Below are 17,871 nucleotides of genomic sequence, written 5' to 3' on the forward strand. Positions count from 1 at the left end.
CCAGGAGAGCTTTATCAAATCTACAAGTTTGATAAGAAATAATGAAACTTAAAATACTGGATTTTTATAATCATAGTAAATGCTGGGTCAAATGGTTCATATGACACACCTGTGGGGGCAACTCTCCCTCAAGTGTCATTTGTTATGGTCCACATTTTAAATTACAGGGTTTTTTTATGACTTAAATTCAGCAGGGGTGTTGTGGAATGTTCTCTAATTAGGATTTTATCTCTCTTCGGGGTATAGAAATTTTTAAAATAGAAACGAATCTTGAAGAAAAGAATTGCACCAAATGAGCAAAGTGTATAATTTTAAATTAATGCAGAACATAAGTACATTATAAAAGAAACCTTAATTTTCAAAGAAACATTTTGTCGCAAGATGTCTTGGAGGCCTATGTGGAAAGGTGGTAGTGTTTGTGATTTTGCTTGCATGTTTCTGGCTCAACTGACAATAAGGGTAAAGTACTAGTACTACTACCTTTCACCGGAAATAACACTATTCAAAAACAATTAGATCTGTATATTTGTTGTATTTCATCTAAATGAAGCAGTTAAGGGCTTTTAAAAAACCAAAGGTTGAAGTTGAATTCAAGAAATAACTTGATTTGTAAATATCTTGATTTTAAATTTTGCACGACACAATGCTTTATAACACTTAGTACAACTCAAGTACCATAAATTATAAAGAAACATCTACTAAATGACTCACTATGAACTTTTGCAAAAAAAGTGTAGGTCTTATAAAAATAGAATAGTTTTTACTATTAGTACTACTACATGAGCTGACCTGCGACGTAGCATACGCCGCCATTTAATTCCTATTTTTCAGTAATTCATAATTTGTGAATTCGAACCAATGCTGTGAGTGAAAATGTTTGCTTTAAGTTAACCCACGCGAAAGCAGCAGTCTGTGAAATTTTACAGACAATGAAAAGAGCAAGCAGAACATGTTAATTTTGTTATTTCAAATAGTTTAAAAACTAAACTATCTGCCCCTAATAATAGCCGTCACAATGATTGTTAACAGCTCACCAGACTGGTGGGGGTGGTAGCGATATCGTTTGTTGAGCTTACGTCTTGGTTGTGTCTTGCATGCATGGTCCCCACATAAGAGAATTATATATAGATACTCCCACTAATTTTAACACCTTTCTTGAAAATGGATTTCTTCAGAAGCTTGTTTGTGAAGGAAAGTTTAAACTACAACAGAACACTTGTTTGAAATATTGATGCAGAAAGAGCTCAGTGGTAACTTTTATTTCACTGCACCTCAGTATAAAAAAAAACCCTTTACAATTCTAAACTTTATAGAAGCATTCAATATGTTTTATCTCAACAATTACCTTGTTACATTTTTTACATTAACATATTTAACAAATGTACCTGCAGCCAGTATATTGCACAATTCTAATTAATACTGGGTTGATACACCCCTCTTAGCAGTTGCCTCATGCAACTCCCCAGACTATGATTTCATACAAAACACAAGTGAAAGTTACTGATTGTAATTATAAACATACCCACTACCACACTTAAGCCAATCTGCTTAACATATATTATAGTTAAAGGTATTGACATCAGTTCTTGTACACTGATAAACAGACTTGAGTGTGGAGACAAATGTAGACAACTGGTTGTAAGATTCTGACATAAAAGTTTAGGAATGAGTAAATAGCACTCAAAATATGTGGAGCAAAATGAGTATAGTATAGTTTTAAACAGTTTATCTGTCAGCGAATCCAGGAATTGGAAAATCTTTGACAAATGAGATGACTTCTTCTTTCAAGGCTTTGATCTCTTTCTGTATAGCCTCATCCTCATTGACAAATGCCTTGAAATCTTTTAGAGTCTCTGAAATAAAAATTGCCCACAATTCATAAGCTAGGAGGAGTATTAAAGTAGCAGGAAAAATAATGAAAAATAATGGCAACAATTACACACCAAACATGTGCCCATTTAACATTAAACAAATAAATTTGTGTGCTGACTTACTTGTTTTGGCTTGGGCTTGAACAGAAATTTGAACACCCTTGTCAAGAAGATCTATAACTTTTTCAAAATCTTTTTCTTTTAATCCTCTGCTAGTTAAAGCTGGGGCTCCTTTGAGTATCAATAATAAAATGTCACAACAAAATACTTGTTAAAAGGTATAAATTAGCACCTTAAATTGTAAGAAAAATGTTAGAATACAGACCAAGCCTAAGTCCTCCAGGTGTCATTGCACTCTTGTCACCTGCACAGGTGTTCTTGTTGACAGTGATGTAACACAGTTCTAACACACGCTCCACCCTAGCACCATCTGTACCTTTTGGTCTGAGGTCTACCAGTACCAAATGGTTGTCAGTGCCTCCTACAAAAGGTATGAACAATTGTTTGAAAGTTGCAAAAAGATTATTGAGAATAGTCCTGTCAGGGTTTTCTGTGATAACCTTATATTTAAATTTTTTTTTATGCAATCTTATGAGGGATAACTAAGCTTAGATTATTTAGCAAAAAAATTAACTTGGTTGTTCCCCTTTGACCGTAATTGTTTTTGGCGTAAAAACAGAATTTAGTGGTTGAGGGGGTGCTGGTTTTTTAAGTATATATTTTTAATATTAATATTAGAATTTTGCCGGGGTGGGGGAAGATGCCTTGGGTAGTGTGCTGTTGGGTGACATGAGTTTGCCTGTGACTACTAAGGTCAGTCAATTGATCGTTCAACACAGGCCAGGTTTCAATCTTTAGAGTGACATGTAAGTACATGTACACAATATTATCAGTGGCAACTGGCAGTTAAGTAATGGGGTTAGTGGCTAGGATCTAAATAAAAACTTTGGAACAAATTAATACATTTGTTTATCATATCATGTTGTTCCATTAGACTTTACAAATTTGGAGTTAAGTCTTTATGATTATTGGCATCATTGACAGTCCGTTGCCTGCAACTCACAACAGCACAACGCACTAACCAGAGACTATAGTGTAACTCACAACAGCACAACGCACTAACCAGAGACTATAGTGTAACTCACAACAGCACAACGCACTAACCAGAGACTATAGTGTAACTCACAACAGCACAACGCACTAACCAGAGACTATAGTGTAACTCACAACAGCACAATGCACTAACCAGAGACTATAGTGTAACTCACAACAGCACAACGCACTAACCAGAGACTATAGTGTAACTCACAACAGCACAACGCACTAACCAGAGACTATAGTGTAACTCACAACAGCACAACGCACTAACCAGAGACTATAGTGTAACTCACAACAGCACAACGCACTAACCAGAGACTATAGTGTAACTCACAACAGCACAACGCACTAACCAGAGACTATAGTGTAACTCACAACAGCACAACGCACTAACCAGAGACTATAGTGTAACTCACAACAGCACAACGCACTAACCAGAGACTATAGTGTAACTCACAACAGCACAACGCACTAACCAGAGACTATAGTGTAACTCACAACAGCACAACGCACTAACCAGAGACTATAGTGTAACTCACAACAGCACAACGCACTAACCAGAGACTATAGTGTAACTCACAACAGCACAACGCACTAACCAGAGACAATAGGGTAACTCACAACAGCACAACGCACTAACCAGAGACTATAGTGTAACTCACAACAGCACAACGCACTAACCAGAGACTATAGTGTAACTCACAACAGCACAACGCACTAACCAGAGACTATAGTGTAACTCACAACAGCACAACGCACTAACCAGAGACTATAGTGTAACTCACAACAGCACAACGCACTAACCAGAGACTATAGTGTAACTCACAACAGCACAACACACTAACCAGAGACTATAGTGTAACTCACAACAGCACAACACACTAACCAGAGACTATAGTGTAACTCACAACAGCACAACACACTAACCAGAGACTATAGTATAACTCACAACGCACTAACCAGAGACTATAGTGTAACTCACAACAGCACAACGCACTAACCAGAGACTATAGTGTAACTCACAACAGCACAACGCACTAACCAGAGACTATAGTGTAACTCACAACAGCACAACGCCCTAACCAGAGACTATAGTGTAACTCACAACAGCACAACACACTAACCAGAGACTATAGTGTAACTCACAACAGCACAACACACTAACCAGAGACTATAGTGTAACTCACAACAGCACAACACACTAACCAGAGACTATAGTGTAACTCACAACAGCACAACACACTAACCAGAGACTATAGTATAACTCACAACGCACTAACCAGAGACTATAGTGTAACTCACAACAGCACAACGCACTAACCAGAGACTATAGTGTAACTCACAACAGCACAACGCCCTAACCAGAGACTATAGTGTAACTCACAACAGCACAACACACTAACCAGAGACTATAGTGTAACTCACAACAGCACAACACACTAACCAGAGACTATAGTGTAACTCACAACAGCACAACACACTAACCAGAGACTATAGTGTAACTCACAACAGCACAACACACTAACCAGAGACTATAGTATAACTCACAACGCACTAACCAGAGACTATAGTGTAACTCACAACAGCACAACACACTAACCAGAGACTATAGTGTAACTCACAACAGCACAACACACTAACCAGAGACTATAGTGTAACTCACAACAGCACAACACACTAACCAGAGACTATAGTGTAACTCACAACAGCACAACACACTAACCAGAGACTATAGTGTAACTCACAACAGCACAACAGCACAACACACTAACCAGAGACTATAGTATAACTCACAACGCACTAACCAGAGACTATAGTGTAACTCACAACAGCACAACACACTAACCAGAGACTATAGTGTAACTCACAACAGCACAACACACTAACCAGAGACTATAGTGTAACTCACAACAGCACAACACACTAACCAGAGACTATAGTATAACTCACAACGCACTAACCAGAGACTATAGTGTAACTCACAACAGCACAACACACTAACCAGAGACTATAGTGTAACTCACAACAGCACAACACACTAACCAGAGACTATAGTGTAACTCACAACAGCACAACACACTAACCAGAGACTATAGTATAACTCACAACGCACTAACCAGAGACTATAGTGTATCCTTTCTTGATAAGAGGCTCACACATAGCTTTAGCATTTTTCAGAACCTGTTCTTGGTACAGCTTAAACTCAGGCTGCATGGCCTGAAAGTCATTAGAGTAATTAGTTTTCTTTTGCACTTCAACATAACGGCTAATTATTAAAGTAACCAATGCTAATTTAATGTTTAATTTCATTTCACATTTGTGTGAGATAACACATTTCACCTGTTTAAGAGCGACAGCTATTCCTGCAATTTGGTGCTCATGTGGCCCCCCTTGTAGTGCAGGGAATACGGCGTTGTTTATGGTTTTATCATAGTCATACAGTGTTTCTTTCCCACTTTTTTGGTCTACTGATTTAACTCCCTTGCGATAAAATATCATGCCTGACCTAAATATTTAGAAACCTTATGATTAATAACATTAACCTGCAATATAGGTTTAATTTATACACAATACATTCATATAATTATCTGTTCAATCAAACATAAGAGATTTTAGACTAAAAGAAAAATGTTCTCTATCAAGTAAACAACCTTGGGCCCCTGAGAGTTTTATGAGTTGTAGATGTGACTACATCAGCAAAGTCAAATGGTGATGGTATGACATTTGCGGCAACAAGTCCTGAGATGTGAGACATGTCAGCTAGCAGGTGGGCCTTGACCTCATTACAAACCTGCGACACAAATTATGGTCCAACTTAAAAATTATAAAACTCAAATGTATTTAGTATGGCAAAGTATTTGCTTGTGAATAAAATGCACTTGAAGCTTTTTTAATGTAATAATTTTTTAAATTTTGGTTTTAGATTTAAGGCAACAAAATGCTAAGTATCTCCTAAGAAAATTTGTATAAACAACATACTTCTCTAAATGCTTTGTAATCAAGTAGTCGTGAGTATGCTGTGGTTCCTGCAATTATAAGCCTCGGACGAAACAATCTGGCTGTCTCTCTCAATTTATCATAGTCAATATATCCAGTCTTAGGCTTTCAGGTAAAATTAAAAAAACAATGATTATTTTTGTAGTGCTCATTTGTTGAAGTAGTAATCTTTCATAAGGCCGTTTAATTAGTACAGTAAAGTTCCCTTTCCAAACCAGATGGTCTATGGGAGAAGTGAAGTAGAGTTAACCTTTTTCTGTGACTAAATTAGTTAATCAGTGATAAACAGGTATAAATTAAAATTACTTTAATCCCTAAAAATAATAATACAGTATTTAAAAATATAACATTAAATTATTTTTATTAATAAAAAAAAATGATAAAAATTATCAGTTTATGGTCTATAAAATATGGGTACACAGGTTTTAAAAAGCTAAAACTGTAATCCCTCATATATGTCTTCAAAGGCTGACAATAATCACTAACTTACATTCAGTCTGTAAGGCATTGATTCAAAGTATATGGAAGTCGCAGAAACTCGCTTGGTATCAGTCATAAAACCATGAGTCAAACTGAAAAACATGTCACACTTGTTAAAATATTATAAAATAAAAGAAGGCTTGGGTCACAAAGTGGCGTATAAGTATCAATTTCTGTTACTTTTAGTACAAAAAACTTTTTTTGACTAAACAAATCTAATCCTTTAGGTCTAATCACACTGTTAGAGCAAGTCAACTGTTAAAGACTGACTGTCCATCAGACATTAAAGACTTACTGTCCACCATCTGGCAGGTCTAGTCCCATCAATCGGTCATGTGGATTTAGGAGAGCAGTAAATGCTGCGAAATTCGCAGGGCTACCAGAGTAGGGCTGGACATTGACCCCCCAACTCTCAGGGTCCAGTCTAAATGCTTCAAGCGCTCTTTTCTGGCACAATCTTTCAATTTTGTCAATGTTTTCATTTCCACCATAATACCTGAGGAAAAGATGGTGTATGTTATTGATAACTAACCGCTAACCATTTAGATGAATAATACTATTGAAGCAGGTTGGCATTTATATAATAACACCTTAAAAGCTAGCTAGATAAAGGAGCCAATACAATATGTGAGCTGAAATTTAAATCCATACCTTGCGCCAGGGTATCCCTCTGAGTACTTATTGTTTAAACAGGAACCAAGGGCCTCAAGTACTGATCGGCTGGCAAAATTCTGTACAGAAAAGTTTTTTTGATCAGTCAGTAACTTTTTAAAATTTTTCTAATTTACAAAATAGGAATGTTAGTTAAAAATACTAATACTTTTATTAATGCAAACAAAGTTCGCAGGGCATAATGCTGACCCTATGATCCCTTTGTAAGCAAAAAATAATTAACTCAACAACATATGCTACTATGGACTAAAAGCTCTAATGAATCAATCACAGAAATAAACATTAGATAGTTCTATTGGGCTACTTGATAATACCTCTGAGGCTATTAGCTCTATGCCATTAGACTGCCGGTACTTTTCTTGTTTGATGATGTCATAGACTTCAGGGTCATCCTGTTGAATAGATTCTTGACCTGTCCATTTAGTTCTTGAACTAAGGCATCTTTGAGGTAGTTGCTGGTAAATAATGAATGTATGCTTAAGTTAACTTGGTCAAGAGAAAAGAATATTTTAATTACTATAAACAGAACAATGTAATGCTTCCATATCACAACATGCCAGGGAAATTAAATAGGCCACACAACTTCTTGCTAATCCGAAAGTCTTGAGTTTGAATCCAGGTTCAAGTTGTGTACATACCTAACATTAGGGAAAGTAAAAGTTGCTGGGCAACTTTCATTCGCAGAGTTCAGAGAAGCAGGTAAACTCTACTTCACTTGCTGGACTGTCATGTTTGAAAAGGGAACTACTTGTTTTACAACTTCATTCATTATTGTCCCCATTCTTAATACTGCAGATCAGTGAAGTAGATCAACCACAATGGACTATCACTCTGTTGTTATTATTAGGTTTTTTAAAGCCATTTTTAAAGGCTTCAATTAATTTAATAGTCTTGTCTAGGCTATATATATATATATATATGTTATAGTAGAGTTGGATATCATAAAGACATCACTTAGCACTGCTAGTGAACAATCGCTATCACTCATTAGCAAGGATCAAAACAAGTGAGTTCAAAGATCTTGTTGGCATATTCAAACTTCATTTGAATAATTTACCAATTGTTAGACTTCAGAGGCCCTACTCCTAAGGCCCTACACTTTGAATTTTGTAACTAGTGGTCAGTAGTAGTAACTAGAGTTTAGTTGGCTATGAATGATAGTGACATATTTTAAATTTATTATTATTACAAGACTAGTCTCCTCAATTACACTATTCAGACCGTATATTATTAGCCTTTTTACTTTCTCGTATACGAAGTAGGCCCTATAGAGGAAGTATTGTAATCATGCAAAAAAAAAAAAATTCAAGATTTCTACGAACCTCAACGTTTTACACCTCCCTGAGTCAGAAAAACATAATTTTGCAATTTTGTCCGTATGTCTGTGTGTGTGTGTATGTATGTGAACACGATAACTTGAGTACCGTTACAGCTAGGTTGATGAAATTTCATACATAAGTATTATATCTCGCTGTATACCCGTGATTCTGCAAGTATGTCTCGCATTTTCTTCTCGCAGTTTAACGCCTCGCCATTTCACTTTTCGCGTCCCGCAATTTCCCAACACCCTTAGTATTCTGCACTATTATACACATATTGTTTGGCGTTCACTTGGTGCGCAATTCTTTTTTCCTACGAGATTCTATTCTATTGTAAAAAGTTTATGTTATTAAAAATGGATTAATAATCATCTTTATATCCCAAGTTCCCATCCCCCGTAGTGTTATATATATAAGAATATTCGGGAACGTTTAGGGGAGATCACTCCGGTTTATTTTTTATTAAATATTACTAAATATATTACATTAATAAATTACTATGGCCTAAATTTTATTAAATTATATAATAATATAAAATTATATAAATCTAGATAGGCCTTACTAGATCTAGACTAGATAGATGTAGATTTATCTAGATCTATCTATAATAATATTATATAATATATTCAATAGGCCTAAAAAATTCTCGTATTTCTAGTCGAAGTCAACTCACTGCTGTGGCTGCTGTGTGTCTCACTTTTTTCACAGACTCCACTGCAGCCATTATTAATTATTATTTTTAAATTTTAAATATTAAAAATGTTTGTGCTAGACTATAAATTACCTTGTAATGCAAAACTGAGCAAGTTATTCTATTTATATAACGCATTCTGAAATTAGATCTCTACATGAAATCAAAGTTGCTGGAGATGTAAGAATTGTCAGCTGTGGTGTCAAGACTGAGTCAAAGGTTGTAGGTCAAAACAGCTACGTAGCACAAAAATATAGGTCAAGGGAAATTTTTAATCACCCAAACATTTGTCGATTTAAGATAGCAAACAAAAGGCTTACAAACAACTACCTAATATGCGTTTAAACGCTACTTTTAGATATAGAGTTATTATAGACTCTACAACCTGTATAATGCAAAATAATCCCGAGCCGTTTATACTGTTATACCTGAGCTAACCTTCAAATTTACGCCCCCCCCCCCCCAACAATATATTAGTCACAATCTGTCACATCGTTTTTTGTCTTCATAGTCCCCACCTCCGAAGAAAGTCTACCGCCCCGTTCGAAATGGAATTTATATGGAAAATATATACTTTTAACAGTGTCACTCCCCCGGAAATTTTACTACGCCCCCCCCCCCCCCTCCCGAAAGTTTCAAGCGCTACCCAGAGAAAAAAAGCCTGGAAGAAACACTGGTGATGATGTATGTGATTGTAGGAAAAAAAGTCACAGGAAAAAAAAAACACAGGAAAAAAAAAAAAACAGAAAAAAAGTCACAGGAAAAAAAGTCACAGGAAAAAAAGTCACAGGAAAAAAAGTCACAGGAAAAAAAGTCACAGGAAAAAAAGTCACAAATATATATTTGCATGATACTTGTTAATACTTTTATGTATATTAAATATTTAGAGAGTGCAAATTAACTTAGGATTAATTAAATGTAATGTGTGTAGGCTGTATACGCATAGTAATTTTTATAATTCATCTAAAAATATTTAGTATGAAGTATGTAGATTGTAATTATGTTAAACCTAAGATTAGTAGCGTTTAATAGAATGCTCCAAAGTCCACGGTTTTAATCCTGTTTTTTTTTTAATACCAACATTAAATTACCGTGAAATGGTAAGTTCATCTGACTTGCTGCCCTCAACTCATGGCAACAATAGTTATGTTTAGGTCAACCACCTTTACTGCCCACATTTTTCACGCTCATTACATAACAAAACTTAGGATCAAAACAGAAAGCCGACAAGGTTGAAAGGCTGTCATTGACGCATGACGACAACAACACAAAATATGTTCGGACAATGCCTACTGAGGAGAGGCCGACCAGAGAATAGCCTACGGCAAAATTTGCCTAAATTTCTTTTATAATTAAATTTTCTACCGCGTTTTTAACTAAATACGTAACAAATGTTGAGATTGTTGTGTAAATTATATTAGAATATTTTTTTATACTTACAATTGTTATAAACCATATTGCTTTTAACGTCTATAAATAATTTATGCTATCAAAAAATACAACCCACAACAATAAACATACAAAATTTTACAATTCTAAACAAATAAATACAAATATTTCTAAAAATATTTTTGTGACTTTTTTTCTGTGACTTTATTTCTGTGACTTTTTTTCCGATAAAATTTTTCCACTGTGACTTTTTTTCTGTGACTTTTTTTCCTAGCAAAAACTGTGACTTTTTTTCTGTGTTTTTTTTTCCTGTGACTTTTTTTCCGTTTACCGACGTATGTTACGGGTCATTTGGATGTAAGATTAGATCAGGTTAGAATAGTCTATAACTTAGAGGAGAGTGCGTGTGTGCGTTGAGTTCACCCTGGTGTGTAGTTTACCCCGGTGTGTTTATAATATTATAATCCCAAGGTCGAGTACGGGTATACAAGCGTAAGTGAACGATTGTAAGGGGGCAGTAATTGATATCGGCTTATAGGGGGCCAGTGTTTCTTCCAGACATTTTTCTCCGTGGGGGTGGGGTGGGGGGCACTTGAAATTTTCGGGGGGCGGGGGGCGGTAGACTTTCTTCGGAGGGGGGGGGGGGGCGGACACTGTTAAAAGTATGTATTTTCTATATAAATTTCATTTCGTTCGGGGGGGGGGGGGGGGGGGGTAGACTTTCTACCCCACGAAGAGATGCTTTCTACTCCACGAAGAGGTGATTGTAAGAAACTCTGGTTTGACAAGCAATGAGAAGTGGGAGAGGTTAACCTTCAAAAAGTTGAGACGTCAGTTTTATAATTACCCACACCTTACGCATGAGGTCTCAAAAACTAAGCGGCACTAGCCTATTTTAAAATTTAATTTGTGTATTTTGGGGTCATCCATAAATGACGTCACGCTTTTTAAAACGCTTTTTACCTCCCCCTAAAATTACGTCACACCTCAGCCTACAACCCCCCCCCCCCTCAAAATTGTCAGAACTCTGTCAACATAGAGTATTTTGATCAATTCCTATTACAATTGATTAAAACCGTTTTCTAAAACGCGAAATAACAGTTAAAACTCGTTTTCTAACATTGCTTTTTTATAATGCAAACAAGTGACGTCAAACAATCTGAACCCCCCCTCCCCATCCCCCTCATCACATACCGTCACAAAATTACGGACCCCCCCCTCTCCCTACGAGTGTGACGTCATTTATGGACGACCTCTTTGACAAACAACATTCACATCGAGATCAAGAACTATGCTGTTAGATTTTTCTTTATGACTTTTAGCAAAAACCATGACGCATTAAGAGGATGATTATTATAGGCATTTAGGCATGTACAATTGTATATGTAATAATTTAGTATTGTGTGCGGGTTAACTTTTTAAATACTTTTGTTTTCGGTTTTCTCCGAACCACATCAACTAATAAACAATAATTTTATTATAATAAAATTTATTATTTTGTTGAAATGGACGAAGCAGGCCTTGATCTGGTATCGGAAAACTCACTGAGTGCATCAAGAAAAACACTAACAACCTTTCCATTTTCTAAAGCTTCATGCATTTGCAACTGTGGAAAATATGATATTAAAAATATCCCACGATTATTAGTAAGTACAAGAGTAGATCTACAAGTCACAAGATGAATAATCAGAATATGAAATGTTTATTTTTAAGTAGTTTTTAATTGAATAAGTGAATTAGTAAAGTAAATAATAGTAAATAAGTAAGTACAGTAAGTAGGCCTACTATTAACTTATAAACTATTAAGTAATAAGTAGGCCTAAGTCTAAAGTTAATAATAGTTAATATACTTTAAATATACTAAATAATAAAAGTAGGCCTACTAGTACTTGTGTTTGTACTGTGACTAGCAGTGAGTAGTCACTGAGTGAGTAGCTAAGCAACTAGCTAGTAACTAGCTAGTAGTAGCTAGACTAGACACATAAGACAGACTAATTTCACAAATGTCTGACCAAATGACAAAGATACGGACACAGGAATTAATTTTACGGACACGGGAATTAATTTTGTGAGACCCTGAGCAGCCTGAATGGCGAGGCATTAAAATGCAAAAAGAAAATGCTAGTAAGTAAGATCTAGATTTAGATGTAGAATTACAGTAAAGTACTAGTGAGACACAATTATTAGTGCCTACTATTAATTAGTTAGTATAATTAGGCCTATTAATTAGGCCTAAACAATTTGCAGGACATTTTTTTAGCTCTATGCCTTTGGTTTTTCTTCTCTTGAAATTTGTCAGAACAAATGTTTTCATCAAAACAAGTACATCAGTCACGAATGTCTCAGAGTTTTTTATGTATTTTTTTTTTAATTTTATGTTGATCCATGCCAAGAAAATTAGAAATAAGCCAACTCTGAATATTGTTCCTGTGATCGCCAGCTGATATTTTATTGTTTGTGGGAAAAAAATGTAGACACAGTTGAGGGGTTTAGATATCAGTAGGCCTGTAATGTACATCATACTCATTATTATTACCCAGCTTTAAAGATCATTACCCATAATTTTACTTATTTTGTTTAATAAAATTTACAACATAGAATATTCTTATAAATTACGGTTGTATTATAAATCCTTATTTTAGAGAATACTTCCTGAAGAGTATGAGTACAAGTTGTGTGAATACCTGCAGCTTGACAGAGAGGATAAATTTCTTGCAACACTGCGCATGACTCTGTCTACAAAGGAGGAGGCCTTAGAGTGGAAACGCTTGTTTGAAGAAAAGTCTCTGACCACTCATGTCAAAGATAAAACCTTTCCAAAAGTTGAAAGAGTTAGTGTATTTAAGGTAATGTTGTCTGTGATTGCCAGTTTATCATGTTTTTCTATAGCAGTTAAGCTTTTTGATTGTCAATTCTACATTTTAATACCACGTCATTACATGTATTTAGTATCCTGTGTATATAGATTTTATTTTTCAAATTTTATTTTGTCTTTTTAACAGGCACAGTACAGATGCCAGTTTTTTGATCGTAGGAAAAGTAAGAAGTCAATCCCAAGGAAGTCAAAGTTCCGTGATTGTCACAGTATTTTGTTTATCAACATTAAAAAATATTTCAAGAAAACTATGTAAGTTGCTTGGATAAAGTTGCATTATTGGGTGTTAAAGCTAACATTTTACTTCTTAACCATTAATGTCCCATTCATTCTACCAAAACTCCACCCATGACGGCCCAATGTAAGGAGCATAACTCTGTATGATCAAGTGAATAGTTTCACAAAATATTTGTTTTTGTCTAAATGAAATTGAAAATTAAGATAAAAAGTACTGCTTAATGTTGGGAATAAACCTGGCTTTCCAACAGTATTAAATAGAATATATTATATTCGGTAAAAGTACAGTATAAAAATAAAAAATGTCTGAGAAAATTCAAAACAGGTCATTTTCGGTAGTCAACTTTATTTATTTTTGTCTTAACAACTATGCATCGAATTTAACAGTTAAATATCAATTTGGTTATGTTTAACATATATAATTCATAAAATACATGCCTAGATACGTTTAGAGGCATTAATTTTTTTTATTTTTAATATTAAATCTACTAAAAATACGACAGATGAGTCGAAAATTTCGAGATAGAAAGAAACTATTATTTTTTATCTTTCAAAAGCGCCATTGAAATTACAAGACCGGAAAAGGATGCTGAAACCATCCGACTTCCTGTTTAGTTAAAAATTAGGATTTGTAGGCCAAATTTTAATGAAACAAATTTAATTTTTCTATGCTTATTGTAAGCGGGCGGCAGCGGGCGTTACGGGACATTAACGGTGTCGGGCGGCAGCGGGCGTTACGGGACATTAATGGTTAAATAACATTTAGGTTAATTCACTTAGGTTCCTAAGTATTTTTCAAAACATGTTTTCTTATAATATTGAAACTCATGAAGACTTAAAAAAATATTACAATGATTATACTAAAATCGTTTGTTTGATTGATTCTTTATCTGTTATTGATTGATTTAGTGACCACCACATGCCAACGTATAAAACTGTGGTGCGACTCTTTTACACGCATGACCACCCGCTAGACACAGCTGATGTCTTAAAGAAACGCAAGCTAAATGAGGGCATTAAAGAAAGGTTTCTGGAGATGTTCCGCCAGGGGATGAAACCCAAGGATGCTCTGGACAAACACAAGCATGAGTTACTCAAGAGCCTGGGCCCAGAGAAATACAGACAAGTGCTCTGTGATGGCTACTTCGTTCCCAATGTGCCAAAAGCCTACAGGTGAGAGGACTTTGCCTGTCTGAACATTACTTTTACATGTCCTAATTAATAGAGCCAAAATTTTATTACAATTTATTGGAACACATGCTGACTGTACATGCCAGATTTTCTTAAAAGGCCATTGTACAAATCCATGTCATATCTGTTGGGCAAGTGTTTGGTCCTGATTATAATTGCATGGATCTTCTTGGTAGAGATTGTATGGCACATAAGATTAATATATCTTTTTAATACACATAGTATAGCTAATGTAACAATTTATACAAAGACTCTAACCTTGTGATTTAACTAAAAATCTCTTACCAATATTTCTTCAGGTTGTACTATCAGATTCATGGCAAAGGTGTGTCAGCCAAAACAAGTACGAAAAGGTCTTCCAGGCATAATCCTAATCCAGATTGGATTGCCTTTCAGGATATACCTGAAGGAACAGTTGAAGATGAGGACAATGAGAGTGGAGAAGATGACAACGTTGAAGTGAATGTTAAAGCAGTAAATAAAACAATTCATGAAGGGAAAGACCAGCTTGACATTGCCTGTAATGGTACACTTTCACAGTCAGTCAGCTCAGCAGGGGCCGCACCAGAAAGTCTAGAGTCACAGGCTCGCTCCGTGTGTGGTTCCCACACCTCACAACCAGAAGGTCTTGAGCTGCCGACCCTCCCTGTATGTAATCCCCAGACTTCACATTCAGAAAACTTTGGGTTGCAGACCTTTCCTGTATGTCAACCCCAAACCTCTGAATGTTCAGCAGAAAATCTAGAGCCAGCTATGCTGCAGCAAAACAGCCATGTAGAGACACTGGCAGAGACAGCCCTGAATTACCCCAGCATTGCCTCACACAATTCAGTGTACACTGACATGAGGAGTCAGCATGTGATGACGCACAATTTGTCCTTTGGTGATGCTCACACTGGCATGGTTCCCTTCAGCTCACCACAGACGTGGGAGAACTTCAACATGCCCAACCAAGCCTTACTGGCACCACACCTTTCCAGCCAGTCTAATTTAAGCTTTCACGGCAGCAATCAGCCAGATTCTCACCCTGGTTTTGTGGTCGTGTCCATCTTACCCTGCCAAAATGGAGAGACTCAGTACACCACACAGGGCATAGAGCAGCAGTCAGCTCACCCTGTGGCTCAAGCTTCTGATGAGTTTGACTTGTTGGAAAACCCTCAACACTCATGGTCAAATGTGCAGGCAGTAAGGCCCAACACAGTTCTACAGCCACAGATTAGTTCTCATGATGTGGCTAGTAATAAATTGACATCTCAATTAAATTCTCTTGTGGGTAGTAATAAATTGACACCTCAATTAAATTCTCAGGATGTGGGTAGAAATGAAATGATTTCTCCTAAAAATAACTGCAACACTGAAAAAAATACCACACGTAAGAAAAGAAAGACGCCCAAAGAGCTGAATGTGAGGCACGCGACAAAACGCTGGATGGACAAGAGAACTAAAGTAGAGGCTGAAACACAGAACATGGCGTCTGAAGTTGTCCACAGCATCCTGCTGGCTGACGAGGCAGAGAAACTCAAAGTGAAGCTCCTCTCTTTTCTCTCAGACCTTGAATCCAAGCTGACCTCCGACCCTAAAGTGTTTGTCCCAGCTGTTCGCAGCTTCCTGCTCGCAGCCGACCTGGCTCAAGATGACCGTCAGCTGGCGACATTTTTAAAAGATTTCAACAAGACGGAAGAAAGCGTGTTGAAAAAATTTCTTGACCAGAAGCGACAGGCTAGTGAGAGCAGAGGTTCTCAAACCTTAGTGACAGGACCGGTGGTCAGGTGGGGTAAGTCCAGAACCAAATCCTGTGATAAAGTTTCACTTACAAGGAAAAATGTTTATAAATCTACGCATGGACAGCCCAGACCAAGAGTTACAAAAACTCAGAAGGGCAGAGAGAAACCTGTCTGTTCACCCCACTCATTAGATTTGGTCACAGACTGCGTCTCATTATCAGATGGACAGACATGCTGTCATGAATCAAGAGACAGACCGACATGTCATTTATCAAGAGACAGACAGACATGCTGTCATCTATTAAGAGACAGACAGACATGTCATACATCAAGAGACAGACAAATGTGCTGTCATGTACCAGCAGAAAGACAAATATGCTGTCATGTATCAAGAGACAGACAAACATGCTGTCATTAATTAAAAAACAGACTAACTTCCAAGCAGTCTCCATCAACTGCTCAGCAAAAAGTTTGAAAGAAAATCTCTTGCGGGAAAATACACCAAAATTCTTCTAATATCAGATTGAATGTTTTAAAAATTTGGACATTTCACTCCAAGATAAAAGTGTACTTGTAAAGATTGTAATAACATACCCTGCTGGAATAGTCAGAAGCTCACAAGTATTAGCTTCATTCTTGAGTGGTATTAGAAGCAGATCTATTGTGAATTCTTGCTGGACTGTTTTAATTTTTATCATACTCAAATGATACATTTAAGCAATGTCATTTTTAAAAATATAAAAAACTCTACTCAGGGAAATGTTTTTCTTATATTTGCTGAAGAAGAACAAAGGTAATAGTTTTGTTATTACTGATTGTAGTTTTTCTAAATGAAAAGCAATTTTGTTGGTTTATACATTATTTTGATGATTTTTTATTTAAGTTGTACTTGGAGCTAAGCTTGTATTTCAGCAGTATTTTGTAATTTCTCTCTTCCATTGGTTAGTCTAAAAATGCTCAGAATTCGATTCTCTTCAAGACACAAAGAGATCTTGAATGTTTTTAGCCTCAAATGGTTTCATATTTTACGCTAGGGTTACTTTTCAATAAGCTATTTTCTGTGATGTATTTTTGTTTAAATATTTAATAAGTGTTAATTAGTTTCAATTTGCAACAGTCTAGTATATTTAATTTTAAAAAAAAATAACAGCTGTATAAATGTATTTTAATTCATGTTTTTTTTTTATAAAATTTTTTTGTCTCAAGTATTCTAAAAGTTAAAAAAAAAACTTTACTGTGATAGTCAACCAAATTTGGATTGACATAGTTTTCCTTATCAACTGGAATTGTTATTTCCATTGATCTTGTATTACTATTATTATTACTA

General features: G+C 35.8%; 2 protein-coding genes across 2 annotated transcripts; one reads left to right on the forward strand and one right to left on the reverse strand.

Moving 5' to 3' along the window:
• Window positions 1-1,242: 1,242 nt before the first annotated feature.
• On the reverse strand, window positions 1,243-9,368 carry LOC131937153 (serine hydroxymethyltransferase, mitochondrial). The gene is made up of 12 exons (XM_059294353.1): window positions 9,222-9,368; window positions 7,433-7,573; window positions 7,098-7,177; window positions 6,742-6,942; window positions 6,457-6,538; window positions 5,949-6,071; window positions 5,621-5,760; window positions 5,310-5,475; window positions 5,087-5,186; window positions 2,197-2,352; window positions 1,995-2,102; window positions 1,243-1,853 (listed from the first exon to the last, which is right to left on the reverse strand). Exons 1-12 carry the CDS (start codon window positions 9,264-9,266, stop codon window positions 1,726-1,728), a joined length of 1,470 nt encoding a protein of 489 aa, XP_059150336.1. The 5' UTR covers window positions 9,267-9,368; the 3' UTR covers window positions 1,243-1,725.
• A 2,654-nt stretch (window positions 9,369-12,022) lies between these two features.
• On the forward strand, window positions 12,023-17,688 carry LOC131937134 (uncharacterized). Its single transcript, XM_059294325.1, has 5 exons — window positions 12,023-12,163; window positions 13,160-13,363; window positions 13,520-13,644; window positions 14,539-14,802; window positions 15,120-17,688. Exons 1-5 carry the CDS (start codon window positions 12,023-12,025, stop codon window positions 16,960-16,962), a joined length of 2,577 nt encoding a protein of 858 aa, XP_059150308.1. The 3' UTR covers window positions 16,963-17,688.
• The last annotated feature ends 183 nt before the right edge of the window (window positions 17,689-17,871 follow it).

This window comes from Physella acuta, unplaced genomic scaffold, assembly GCF_028476545.2.
Source record: "Physella acuta isolate Inbredline_101_S28 unplaced genomic scaffold, ASM2847654v3 ptg000200l, whole genome shotgun sequence".
In the NCBI taxonomy this organism is placed as follows: Eukaryota; Metazoa; Mollusca; class Gastropoda; family Physidae; genus Physella; species Physella acuta.